Genomic DNA, 13,594 nt, shown 5'->3' on the forward strand with positions numbered 1-13,594 from the left:
CATTTATACATGCTTACCACGATAATTGTATATAAACAACTTCTGGACCTCATGATTCCACTTGATTATAAACGTATTATATATATATACACCAATTATTTGTTAGATTGGATAAACCCCGAATGCTGGATAAGACCAACTAAATTAAATATAAATGAATATCGGTGCCGCTGGGCAGGATTTCTTTACTAGGCTAAGACACCATAACTTTCTATCGGTAAAGTAAAAAGAAAAACGAAACGAACTATATAGCTTTTAAATCAAAAACGTGCGATTATTTCAATATGCTGGAGAATAAAACTCTCCATTAACACAAATTGGGACAGATTTAGATAAATATGTTGAATGTATTAACATTAGTTACGATTAGTTTACGGCTAACTAACCTAAGTTAAGTTTTTGCACGTTTATTTGAATTTTAGTTCAATCTTTGTACATTTGACAGACACATTTTAAACTGTCTGCGATGAGAAATCAGCTAAAGCCAGCCACAATATATATATAATATGTATATTTACTTTAATGCATATTAAGTAAGGGAATGAACGTTGGATCGATGACATGGTATGTAGGTGAATTTTATGGTTAGAGGAAAGCGCAAGCGAAAGGATTAGATTAATTTTTATAAGAACGCATTAAAAAAAACGAAGCAGAGCAACAGTCGCAAGCTAGTATAATTATTTACTGTTATGACAACATAAGAGTTTTAAGGTTTTTAGCTAAATTTTGTATATTTTAATCTACAAACTATAAAATATATATATTATCTGTTTTATAAATAACAATAAAAAGAACATGTGTTTTTATGTCAATTAATTAATTGTCTCTGGGAATGAGCCAATTTTAATCGTTTGATCAGTCTATTATATTTTCTTATATATTCAGAAATTTTTTTAATGACTGTACTTTTTTCAATTAATGCAGTTGAATTCGAAATAGTTGCAATGTCATAGTGGGATCGGCTCGTTACTTATTCCAATCGTGGTTCCCTACCAAGGTTTGAGACCCTGATAATCGTATGTGTTATATTTTTTGGTATACCTTCTAAATTTAATTTCTTAATAAAATGCAACATTTTCTAGGTTAAAAACATTTGGAAATATTTTTTAAATATTTTTAAACCTTATAGGGGGATCTGAACCCCAACTTAACTATCATTCATGTCTTATATATATTTCAAGCCATCTTTTTCTGTTATAAATTCGATGGATTCTTGTTACAGAGTGGGATAATTTTCTTAGTCTTGTAAATCGAACTATCAAATGAATATACAATAAAATACTTTTTCATATTTTTCCGCAAACAGGTGTATTGAAGATAAAATATATTTCAAAAATATATTGTAACGATAGGGAGCTAAAAAAAACGGGTTACGATATATCGTTCTTTAATATTACCAGGGGACCACAAATTTCTAACGTTATCGATTGTACGACACGGTAACACTGCTGTTTTCCGTTCCACCGTCTGGTAACACTGCGGACGGCCATTGAAAATACATTTTTTTCTGCAAAGTTTGTCATTGTCACTGTGTGAATGGAATCTGTGATGCGTTGTGGAATTAATAACGTGCAGTAAACGACCCGTAATGGTTCAAGTGCCCGACGCGTCGGCGATTGCAGTGCGAATAACTATGAATTGATACGAAAGTTGCATAACACGTCGCCTGGTGTCGCGGTTAGTGTGTTTTTCGTCTCGTTTTCGTTTCCGCCGCAGTCGCAATTTCCAGAAAACCTCACCACACCACACCACCACGCACACACACACTCGTACAGCAACGCGGAGACGCGGCGGCGGAAAAAGTGTGCGTACTGTGGATATAGCCCCTCGATCTGAACCCAAATTGGAGTCCCCGAAAAACAACGAAATCAAGTGTGGCGTAGCCAATGTGCTGTGCGATCCCCGCTGCCCCCTCCGTACCGCCGCCACCCTTGACACTGCAGCAACGCACACGGACACGGATACGGATACCAATACCAGCGCACTCCAGCACGGCCGACAAAGAAAGAGAGCTCTCTCTTCTTCTTTGTACAGTTAGTTCCTACAGCTGAATCAGCTAAAAGGGAATTAGTTGCCTAAACAGAGGCGTAGGTTGAATGTGAAGCGGAGGAGCCCAAAACCAAGCCCCAAACATCCCCGCAAGACACAAAAGCACAGACAAGAAAAACCACCATGAGTCTCCTGGCCACGCCAATGGCCCCAGCGGCCACCGCCTCATCCTCTTCATCCGCGGCCAGCGGGATTCCACCCAGCGCCAACAACAACCTGCCTTTTGAGAAGGACAAGATCTGGTACTTTAGCAATGAGCAGCTGGTCAACTCACCAAGCAGAAGGTGCGGCATTAAAAGCGATGACGAGCTGCAGTACCGCCAAATGACCGCCTATCTGATCCAGGAGATGGGCCAACGTCTACAGGTCTCTCAGCTATGTATCAACACGGCCATTGTGTACATGCATCGGTTCTACGCCTTCCATTCGTTCACCCACTTTCATCGGAATTCCATGGCGTCGGCGAGTCTCTTTCTGGCCGCCAAGGTTGAGGAGCAGCCAAGGAAGCTAGAGCATGTTATCAGGGCCGCCAACAAGTGCCTGCCGCCGACCACCGAGCAGAATTACGCCGAACTCGCCCAGGAGCTTGTGTTCAACGAGAACGTGCTGCTGCAGACGCTGGGCTTCGACGTAGCTATCGACCATCCCCACACCCATGTGGTGCGCACCTGCCAGCTGGTCAAAGGTAGGCACCCACCATCCGACCCAAGCCATGTCCCCCTCACATGTCAGATGGTACTGATTACTGTGGTATATTTTAGCATGCAAGGATCTGGCGCAGACCTCGTACTTCTTGGCCTCGAACAGGTATGGCTAGCAATGCGCTATTTTATGGTATAATCCCTCGCAGAGATCGACTCCAAGCGCGAACATGACAGTGGTATACGCGGTGTGTGTGTGTGTGCTGGTGGAGAATGGGCCAAATCCACCCCAGAAAGTGGTCAGGTGGTGGGGCATCATATCCTAGGTTGAGGGTATGGTCATCCAGAAACATACAGGCAGCTAGATTTTACCTGCTGTTCCCCATCTCATAGCCAATATACACAGGTATCTGGGCCGAAACAAAGAAAAGGTGAGGACCCGAAGTCACCGAACAAGGACACGCGGTCCCTGGTCACAGCAGGCAGACAGGCTGAATAAATCCCATATCTCAACAAAAAGGCAGTATTTTCCGGGTCCCTCGCGGTAATTATCTTCAGATGCCGGCAATAACATAGTAATTTGTATCGGAAAATCCGCCAAATGTCAAGGGAAATTATATAATTCCAAGAAAAATAAGATTTCTTTTTGGGATACGCGAAAATTTTAAGTACTACAGTTATAAACCTTTTCAATCTGAGCATCTGCAAGAAAGATAAAGACGCTTCTGACTTACCTGCCATAACACAGAAAGTACCTATAACTTCTTGGAACATTTTTGTTACTCGCGGATATCAAAGACTGTTCTTTTGGATTTTTGAATATCTATTGAATATATTGAAATCTTAGAAGCTGTTATTTGATAATTATTTTGAATTATGTATCCCCAAAGTAGGGAAGAGAAATCAATAATGCCCCTGGGAACATGCTAAACATCTAAGACGTAATCTGTGTTATTAGTGATGAAATCCCCCTGCACACACTCACCTAACTACACACTCTTTTTTCTAACGTATATAAAACGAATTACCACTAAATTGACTTAACTATCCTGGCACAGCCTACATCTGACCTCGATGTGCCTGCAATACCGCCCCACCGTGGTGGCCTGTTTCTGCATTTACCTGGCCTGCAAATGGTCCCGCTGGGAGATCCCCCAGTCGACTGAGGGCAAGCACTGGTTTTACTACGTAGACAAGAGTGTCTCGCTGGATCTTCTGAAGCAGTTGACCGATGAGTTTATCGCCATCTACGAAAAGAGTCCTGCCCGCCTTAAGTCCAAGCTCAACTCCATTAAGGCGATCGCCCAGGGAGCCAGCAACCGGACAGCTAACAGCAAGGATAAGCCCAAGGAGGACTGGAAAATCACAGAGATGATGAAGGGCTATCATTCGAACATCACGCCACCTCCGGAACTGTTAAATGGCAACGACAATCGGGAAAGGGAGCGGGATCGGGAACGAGACAGAGAGCGAGATCGGGATCAATCAATTTTGCCGCCTCCAGCGATGGTGCCACAGCAGAGACGCCAGGATGGTAGCCATCAACGCTCGTCTTCGGTGGGCGGAGTGCCGGGCAGTAGCTCCTCGTCTTCCTCCAATCACAAGATGCCAAACTACCCTGGTGGTATGGCACCCGACGCGCATTCAGGTAAGTTAACCTACCGCCTGTGAAAAAATCAAATAATACAATACGTTTGCCTTCCAGATCATAAGTCCAAACAGCCAGGCTATAGTAATCGCATGCCCTCAAGCCACCAGCGTAGCAGTAGCAGCGGACTCGGTTCCTCGGGAAGCAGCAACCAGCGCAGCAGCTCCTCATCGTCATCGTCGAGCCAGCAACCCGGTCGACCGTCTATGCCCGTAGACTATCACAAATCCTCGCGCGGCATGCCCCCAGTTGGCGTGGGTATGCCACCGCATGGCAGCCACAAGATGCCTTCAAGCTCTAAGCCTCAGCCACCACAGCAGCAGCAGCAAGTCCCCCATCCATCCGCCTCAAACTCATCTGCATCGAGTATGTCCTCTAAGGATAAGTCCCAGAGCAGCAAGATGTACCCGAACGCTCCGCCGCCATACAGTAATAGTGCCCCTCCCAACCCGCTGATGTCGCGTGGTGGATACCCTGGCGCCAGCAATGGATCCCAGCCACCACCTTCATCCGGTTATGGAGGTCATCGCAGCAAATCAGGCTCAACCGTCCATGGCATGCCGCCCTTCGAGCAGCAACTGCCCTATCCCCAGAGCCAGAGCTACGGTCATATGCAGCAGCCAGTGCCTCAACCTCAGCAGCAACAGATGCCCTCGGAGCCTACTCAGCACTCTTCACAGTCCAAAAACTCACTATTCAGTCCAGAGTGGCCCGACATTAAGAAGGAGCCTCTTGCACAGTCGCAACCGCAGCCCTTTAACGGACTCTTACCACCTCCGGCGCCACCAGGTCACGACTACAAACTGAACAGCCATCCGCGCGATAAAGAAAGTCCCAAGAAAGAACGACTCACGCCCACCAAAAAGGACAAGCACCGTCCTGCTATGCCTATGGGCAGCAGTGGCAGCAGTTCCTCTGCTTCGGGTTCATCAAAACCGATGCTACCGCCTCACAAGAAACAATTGCCCCACGGCGGGGACCTGCTGACCAATCCTGGAGAGAGCGGCAGCCTGAAACGGGCCAACGAGATCTCTGGCAGTCAATACGGGCTAAACAAGTTGGATGATGACAGCAGTAACATGCCACGAGAGAAGCTGCGTAAACTGGACATACCGATGTATCCTGGATACGAGGAGAAGCACACGCCTTTAAATATGTCCAACGGAATAGAGACGACACCGGATCTGGTGCGCAGTTTGCTGAAGGAAAGTCTGTGTCCATCTAACGCCTCGCTTTTAAAACCGGATGCCTTGACCATGCCCGGTCTTAAACCCCCGGCTGAACTGCTGGAGCCCATGCCCTCGCCGTCGACAATCAAGAAAGAACCAGGAATTACTCCCATTACCAGTCTGGCTGGTGGACCTGCCCCAATGGATCTGGAAGTGCCTACCAAACCGTCTGGGGAGATTAAGGAAGAAATCAGCAGCAAGTCCGAAAAGAAAAAGAAGAAGGACAAGCACAAACACAAGGAGAAGGACAAGTCTAAGGATAAAACGGAAAAGGAAGAACGCAAAAAGCACAAAAAGGACAAACAGAAGGACCGCAGCAGTAGTGGCGGCAGTAAGGACAGTTCTCTGGCCAATGAACCGCTGAAGATGGTAATCAAGAATCCAAATGGAAATCTCCAGTCGGGTGCATCAGCAGCTCCCATTAAGCTCAAGATCAGCAAAAATAAGGTTGAGCCTAGTAACTATTCTGCAGCGGCCGGAATGCCGGGAGCTACTGGCTATGGCTTGCCTCCAGCTACGGCTACTACGGCGTCATCCTCCTCTACAGGACCAGCTGTTCCTCCAGGTCTGCCTCCTTATGGCGCCGGCGGAGGTGGCTATAGCTCTTCAGGTGGCAGCAGTTCCGGTGGTAGCAGCAAGAAGAAGCACAGCGATCGTGACCGCGACAAGGAGAGCAAGAAGAACAAAAGCCAAGACTATTCGAAATACAATGGAGCTGGTGGCGGCGTCTTTAATCCCCTTGGCGGTGCTGGCGCCGTACCCAATTTGACCGGAGGAATGGGCGCTCCGCTAACCACTGCCGTACCACCTTCTATGCTGTTAGCGCCGACCGGCGGTGTACCGCCCTCGGCCTTAGGGCTGGCACCGCCTCCCATGCCCATCTACAACAAAAAGTAGTGGCAGCGGTCAACGGGTTAGGTCCTTAAGTTGCACTTTTTGATATGTGTTAGAACCTCAGTAAGTCCGTTTGGTAGGCTAGTTGTTAGATTGTTGGTGAGATGCATTATTCATTTAAGTTAAGCGCAAAGCTAAAACTCTAAATAACGAGTCGAGTCGAGATGAGAGAAGAGAAGAGGTGGGATGAGGAGAGGAGGTCGCGATGGGGTAGGATGGAACTCAAAACGCGAAAACTTTTGTACAGCATTAATTAATTTATAATTATAATAAATCACATACATATACGCCCACATACATAAAAAACAAAACACAGAATAGTTTTAAGCAAATTGTTGGCGAACGGAATCCGATAAACAAGCAGAATATTCATACAGAGCAGCAATGGCCGTCTAGCATTTAAGTTAGCAAATCAAATACCCGTAACAAACACACACTGTAAGCTGTATATAGCCACTCACAAACACACACTCACACACAAATCGAGAGATATATATAGAACCGACTTCCGCTTAGCAAATATACTAAATACGGCCCCAACTAAATGCAAACCAGACAGAGTAAGAACTTCAGAATAATCCACAAGGAACACATGGGCAGAGGCCGGATAAGCACGTAGTTGTGGAAGAAGAGGATAGGAGAAATGAAAGCCAGCGCTTTGATTCAAAATTGAAGACGCCAAACTACATAATAAATTATTTAATTAAAACATAGTTGCTAATCCGAAAGTGAATGAAGAAGTTTATCTTTAGTTAGCAAAGTTTTCTTTCCTTTTTGAACTATTGCCCCGATTACCAACCAAATTCCAAATTAGTTTTCGTCACCTAGCAATATACACAGTAGCGTATTTTCATTGAAGATAACTAAACAGATCTGATTGTTTCAGCGGAGGATATTGTGTTTCAAGATCGCCTGGAACGTTGACGTAGTAGCTTTCATTTGTTTTTAATTTATTTTTAAATAGAATTACGAACAAAAAGTACCACAAAAAAACTAAAACTAAAACAAAAACCCCCAAAACAAAAACGAATTATGCAAACAAGAAAAAAAGAATCCAAAACAAAATTTTGAATAAAACAAAAATTGTTGTGCAAGAAAACAAAAAGGTTTAAAAATTATGTAACATGCAAGCGAAAACGTTGCAAGCAAACTAAGCTAAACGAACGAAAAACTAACAAAATGCTAAGTGCTAAAATGAAGAAAAACAAAAGTTAGGCATATAGAAAACTAAGTGAGATCTATATATTCGAGGCGAAAATGGGAATGAAATGAAATTTTATGTAATTTTCGACTAAGGCAAAGGTTAAGCGAACGTTGCGCGTTTTTCAAAACTATTCGTACTCGTATATTCGTATTCGATTTCTCTCCTACTGCATTAAGCTGCAAGCATATATAGCTCTAAACACATACCACACACACACACATCCAATCATAAAATACACCCCACACAATCGAGAAACATTTACTTTAAGTTGGGAAACAAAGAAACCCGTTTTTCCAATCGATCGATCTCCCGCCCTCGATCGAATGAATGCGTAATTTGCATCTAAGATTTAGATTTTCTTTTACATACTTATTCTTGGCCCCATATACCCTACATGCCCCTCACCATTAGCCCCCTCCTAACTTAAGTTTTTGTACATACTTAGAAAGCAAATGGAAAACACGTCGCTCGGGCGGCGGCAAGTTTCGGGTTTCATTGGGATAGTTCGAATATGATCACTCGTCACTTGCACGTCCCCACGAGGGCACGAATAAAAATCTTTAAAACCAGGCAAAAATTCTAAACAAAAAACAATTAAAATACAAAAAATAAACAACAAAAAAATCAGGAAAAAATTAAATGATCTGTGTTTTTTCTTCGGGGTGTTTTTTATCGGGAACTTTGTTTACAATCATTTATAGATCAGCTTCCAAAAGCCAGCTTTCTCAATGTTCCGTTAAGGCCAACGACCACATTAACTGTGATTTTTAGGGAACCGGTCAACTGGTTCAACTCGAATTAACTAGATTTGGTTAAAACTCAGTATAGGATTATTTATCTGATTGATTTTAAAACTTGATCTAATTGGTCATAAAAATATGTTTGTTGCTACTGATATTAAAGGTATAAGATACAAAAATTGAGTTGCTTGGCTCAACTTTAATTGTAATCATATTTCTTAAACTAGAACCATATTCGAATTCAATAGAAATATTATGAAAACAAATTTTAAACATGAGCTGCATGCCATTTTTTTTCCTTTTTTAATCTCAATCTAAATTTCTACAAAATGGCTTTTTTAAATCGAATTAGTATGTGATATTAGAAAGTTAAAAGTTAAAGAAGTCTTACAATTTTTAGTTTTTTTATATACTTTTTATACATTTATACATGGGAGATTAAGTGATTCAGGATCCACTCCAAATAGCTACTGATGCGGGTGAAGACAGCCGGGAATCCCACCTGGCAGCCCATAGAAGTTCCAAAGGATGTCGATCCAATCAGATAGCTAGAGTTGCCCTGCTTGTAGATGAGCGGACCGCCAGAATCACCGTGACAGGTGGACTTGCCACTAGTGGTGCTCATGCAGATCATTTTCTCAGTTACAGCTCCGCTCCAGTACATACGGCAGAGTGCTTGCGGCATAACTGGCATTTCCACGTACCTCAGCACAGGCGAAACCGTTTCGGAGGCATCACTATCACGTCCCCAGCCGGATGCAAAGGCTCGCACAGACTCGTACGTTGGATAGTTGCCGTTTATACGACGTGGCAGATTGGCCCCCCGGATGCGGTCGGTGAAAGTGACAAAAGTGGGTAGTCTAATGAGCGAGATGTCGTTTACAACCGTGCTGGCCGTGTAGTTTGAGTGAACAATGATACCCGATTTCTGCACCAGAATCCTCTTCTGTCCCACCTCAGTCTCATCATGAATGTTTATGGCTCCCAAATAGACTGTTACGGATTCTGCTCCGTCCATGCAATGAGCTGCTGTGATTATCCAGTAATGTGAGATCAAAGTGCCACCACACCAGGTGCTCCAATTTCCAAAGGAGACATTCAAACCCGCCTGGTATGGAAACTGGCCCGCCTCAGCCAGCTCGCCATTGGTAATGAATGGTTCCACTTCGCTCAAAAGAGGAACGGCTGTACAGGAAGCTGCCAGCAGGACAAAGAGAGAAAGTTTAATCATTTTACTTCAACTGTTAATAACTGAGAAAGAAAGACTGCTTCATGGTTATATAGCAACGGGTTAAGCCTCCTACCATATGTTATCACTGATAAGGGACACCCTCAAACATCAAGCACCCTAGACCAGTGGGATTATTACCATGGTCACACAAAAAACAATTCACTTGAATTTAGATCGCAATGAATCACTGTAAACCAAAATCAGCACGTGAGCCCTTATTATATATTTTGTCTGAGTAGGGAATTAGAAAACTGGATTAGTCAAACCTGTTCTTCAGTTAGCACAAGGTATTAACTTATTGTCTTACAAATTCAATTACGAATTCCCACGTTTCAATAGCTTTGATATCAGTGCAGTTAACTATGTGATTAAATAAGTGTTAACTGATACGGTTATCTGTGTAATTTCAACACCCAGTTTTTATTTATGAAATATATTGTAGCATACTTTTGATTAAAGGTCTTAAAAAAGGAGCTTTCTATTAAAGAAAGTCAAATGTCTTAAGAGGTTTTTAACGGTTAAAATAAATAGAAAAAAAAAATAACTCATCAAACTTTTAATATTTGTTAACTACATTTCTAGCTAATTCAATAAAGGAGTTTTCAAAACTTGAAACTTCCTCTGGTGCCTAAAGTGCTCTAATCGAAGTCCCGTGATAAATGAAATCAAAGCACATGTATATAAAATTATTTCTGTAATCAAGTGGCGTTCTGATCAGTGCGAAATGATAGTCCATAATCAGGGATAACGGCCTTTCGTACGTCTTTGAGATTAAGATTAACCCATTGAGGGGCCAATAAATCCTCACTCAGTTGGTTGAAATACGTCAGTGGCGAAAATAGTGGACCCCGAGAAACATGCAAATCCGTTTGGCTTTAGTTTCTCTGCTGATGCTTATTCAGGGAAGGTCGTTTAACTGCCTGGATTTGGGTCATGGCATCGATGGACGAATTTCTGGTGGGAAATTAGCCGAGGCTAATCAGTTTCCCTATCAAGTTGGTTTGAGTATTGAGGAACCCAACGACCTATTTAGCTGGTGTGGAGCTAGTTTGATCTCAGAACGATATCTGCTAACGGCAGCACATTGCGTTGAAAAGTAAGTACTTCTACTATATTATAACTATACTTAGTTACTATATATACACCTTAAAGGGCTGTCGCAATTACGTACTATTTGGGTGGAGTGCTGCGTCTAGCACCGCGACAGCTTATCCGGATGACTAAGCCCGAAGTGCACCTGCACCCTGACTTTGATTGTCAAACCCTGGATAACGACATCGCCCTGCTACGATTGCCGGAGGACGCAATTATCTGTGATTCTATAAGACCCATCCGGTTGCCAGGAATTTCCTCCAGAAGTGTTAGTTACGACTACGTCCTAGCTGTTGCATCCGGTTGGGGCCGCATGAATGACGGTAAGCCCTTGTATTTTGAAAATTCTAAGTTAATTTATGTATAAAAAGAATAAAAGTTAGAGTTGACATTGATATTAATGAATTGGTCCTCAGATTTGGACAAAACGCCTTACTAATACATATAATAATACCTTAATGCTTTTATTTGCGTAAATTGTATTTTATTGTTCTTCTGAATATTTCTGAATATTTGTATGACAGCTATTTGATATAGTCTTTAATTTAGAATCAGCAAGAGTATGACAGTACTATATATAATCTCATATAAAAGAATTGTTAAATATTCACAGAATCTACCGCCATTTCCGATACCTTGCGCTATGTTGCCCGCTTTGTGGAATCCAATGAGGATTGTATTTACTGCTACACCAATATAAAATACAGTAATATTTGCATGGACACAACCGGGGGCCAATCAACGTGCACTGGCGACTCCGGCGGACCGCTGATCTACAACGACCCCACGCAAAATACTGACGTACTGATTGGCATTACATCGTATGGCAAAAAGTCGGGTTGCACTAAGGGTTTTCCATCGGTTTTCACACGCGTCACCTCCTATTTAGATTGGATAGGCGAGGTGAGCGGGGTTATCTATTCATAGACCAGCCCTTGATAGCTGATCAAACAGTGCTGGGCACTGCAATTAAATTAAATGTTGAGCATTTTATTTGCGTCTATTGCTTTCATTTCGGATGGGTGGGCGTTACCGTTCGGGTGGGAATGACACTTCAGAATGTGACGCAGTTTGAAATATGGCCTGATGGTGATAACCAAGCTGTTTCTTGTACCTTTCATATTTTTGGCATTGCATACTTTTAAGTGGATTTTAAAAATGGAAAGTTGTTAGTCAGTGGATGACTACCACTGTTTACTTTCATTGATTAAAATTATTATATTATATATGTATGATTAAGTGAGACCCAAAAGGTCTGCTAAATATTACTATATTAATAACAATAAAAAATAAGTTGGTATAGGAATCTTACTTATTAACATCTAGGCTTAATTAGAACCTTGGTCAAATTTTAAAAATTTCGATCTTAAATTCCTATGATACCACAACTATTTAATAAACCGTAATGGGTTTTTTTTTAAGTGCGAGGTAATGCATTGTCATTCGAAATTCCGACCATTGAGAGTTTTAAAATTCAACTAACATTAAAACAGTACTATCTTAACTGCTTTGGTTATAATTTTTATAAATTCGATTAATTAGAAAAGATCTCACGTACTTATCTTTTGTGTTCTTTGGTGGTTCGATCGATGGATTATTAAAGCCTCTGAAAAAATCCCCAAATTGTCCAATTGTTTTCCTGTTATACTATCTCTGTGTTGAGAGAAATTTTGACGATTCACGGTCCCGTATCTCAGCAGTTTCAACAAGCACGAGCGATGGGAAACGCAGATCAACTCCCATATCGCCAATAGACTGGCGTTACACAAGGAGACCTTACCACTTGAACAGGTGCCCGAAGATGAGATAACGATGGAGACGTCACTTGATTGGATAGAGACGGCTATAAAAGCAGCGGGATAAGTCCGAGTGGGACATACTTTCCATAGGTAGCTCCAACATGAAAGTACTGATTGTTTTCGCTTTGGCTTTGGCCTACGCCTCCGGATCGGCCATCCGTTCCCTGGACGGACCCGGCGGTCGCATCACCCAAGGCGAGGATGCCCGCACCGACCAGTTCCCCTACCAAGTCGGACTTTCCCTGAAAATCGGTTCCTCGTCCGCTTGGTGCGGTGGTTCCCTTATTGGCAAGGAATGGGTTCTGACTGCCGCTCACTGCACCGATGGGTAAGCTACTTCCAACTTATGCTAAATATCCTTGCTAAAAATCAATCATTCTTTTTAGTGTTGACTCCGTCGAGGTCTACCTGGGTAGCACCATTCGCTCAAGCCCTAAGGTTAAGCACCACGTCAGCAAGGACGATATCATCATCCACGCCGACTGGAACAGCCGTACTCTGAGGAACGACATCTCTCTGATCCGCATTCCCGCCGTCGAATACAGCAGCGCCATCCACAATGTTGAGCTGCCCAAGCGCGAGACCCGCTACGCTTCCTACGATGGTGATGAGGTTATCGCTTCCGGATGGGGCCGTACTTCCGACTCCGCCACTGGCGTGGCCGCCCATCTGCAGTACGCCCACATGAAGGTTATCTCAAACAGCGAATGCAAACGTACCTACTACTCCACTATCCGCGACACGAACATCTGTGTAAACACCTCTGCTGGCGTGTCCACCTGCAACGGCGACTCCGGTGGCCCTCTGGTCCTGTCCTCCGACAAGGTCCAGGTCGGTCTTACCTCCTTCGGATCCTCTGCTGGCTGCGAGAAGGAGTACCCAGCTGTCTTCACCCGTGTCACCAGCTACCTGGATTGGATCAAGGAGCACACCGGCATCTAAGTTGTTGATGTTCCCTTTGATTAAACAATTCTGATACTTTCGAGCATATAAATTTTGACTTTCTTTCGGTTATATATTAGAATTTTTTGCTTCAAAGAGCAAAAAAGCTATAAATTATGGTTTAT

At 43.1% G+C, this 13,594-nt stretch overlaps 4 protein-coding genes across 4 annotated transcripts; 3 read left to right on the plus strand and 1 right to left on the minus strand.

Annotated features, from left to right (window-relative positions):
- Positions 1-1,444: 1,444 nt before the first annotated feature.
- LOC108108579 (cyclin-T) lies at positions 1,445-6,754 on the plus strand. Its single transcript, XM_017216671.2, has 4 exons — positions 1,445-2,734; positions 2,811-2,856; positions 3,749-4,338; positions 4,396-6,754. The coding sequence occupies exons 1-4, from the start codon at positions 2,173-2,175 to the stop codon at positions 6,462-6,464; spliced, it is 3,267 nt and encodes a 1,088-aa protein (XP_017072160.1). The 5' UTR covers positions 1,445-2,172; the 3' UTR covers positions 6,465-6,754.
- A 1,931-nt stretch (positions 6,755-8,685) lies between these two features.
- LOC108108501 (brachyurin) lies at positions 8,686-9,684 on the minus strand. Its single transcript, XM_017216568.2, has one exon. It carries the CDS (start codon positions 9,634-9,636, stop codon positions 8,830-8,832), a length of 807 nt encoding a protein of 268 aa, XP_017072057.1. The 5' UTR covers positions 9,637-9,684; the 3' UTR covers positions 8,686-8,829.
- Positions 9,685-9,753: 69 nt separating this feature from the next.
- On the plus strand, positions 9,754-11,708 carry LOC108108500 (brachyurin). Its single transcript, XM_017216566.2, has 4 exons — positions 9,754-9,923; positions 10,219-10,732; positions 10,789-11,051; positions 11,342-11,708. Exons 2-4 carry the CDS (start codon positions 10,494-10,496, stop codon positions 11,653-11,655), a joined length of 816 nt encoding a protein of 271 aa, XP_017072055.2. The 5' UTR covers positions 9,754-9,923; positions 10,219-10,493; the 3' UTR covers positions 11,656-11,708.
- A 914-nt stretch (positions 11,709-12,622) lies between these two features.
- Positions 12,623-13,521, plus strand: LOC121529667 (serine protease 1-like). The gene is made up of 2 exons (XM_017216565.1): positions 12,623-12,855; positions 12,914-13,521. Exons 1-2 carry the CDS (start codon positions 12,629-12,631, stop codon positions 13,467-13,469), a joined length of 783 nt encoding a protein of 260 aa, XP_017072054.1. The 5' UTR covers positions 12,623-12,628; the 3' UTR covers positions 13,470-13,521.
- The last annotated feature ends 73 nt before the right edge of the window (positions 13,522-13,594 follow it).

The sequence above is a fragment of the Drosophila eugracilis genome, unplaced genomic scaffold, assembly GCF_018153835.1.
Source record: "Drosophila eugracilis isolate 14026-0451.02 unplaced genomic scaffold, ASM1815383v1 contig_2154, whole genome shotgun sequence".
Taxonomy (NCBI): Eukaryota; Metazoa; Arthropoda; class Insecta; order Diptera; family Drosophilidae; genus Drosophila; species Drosophila eugracilis.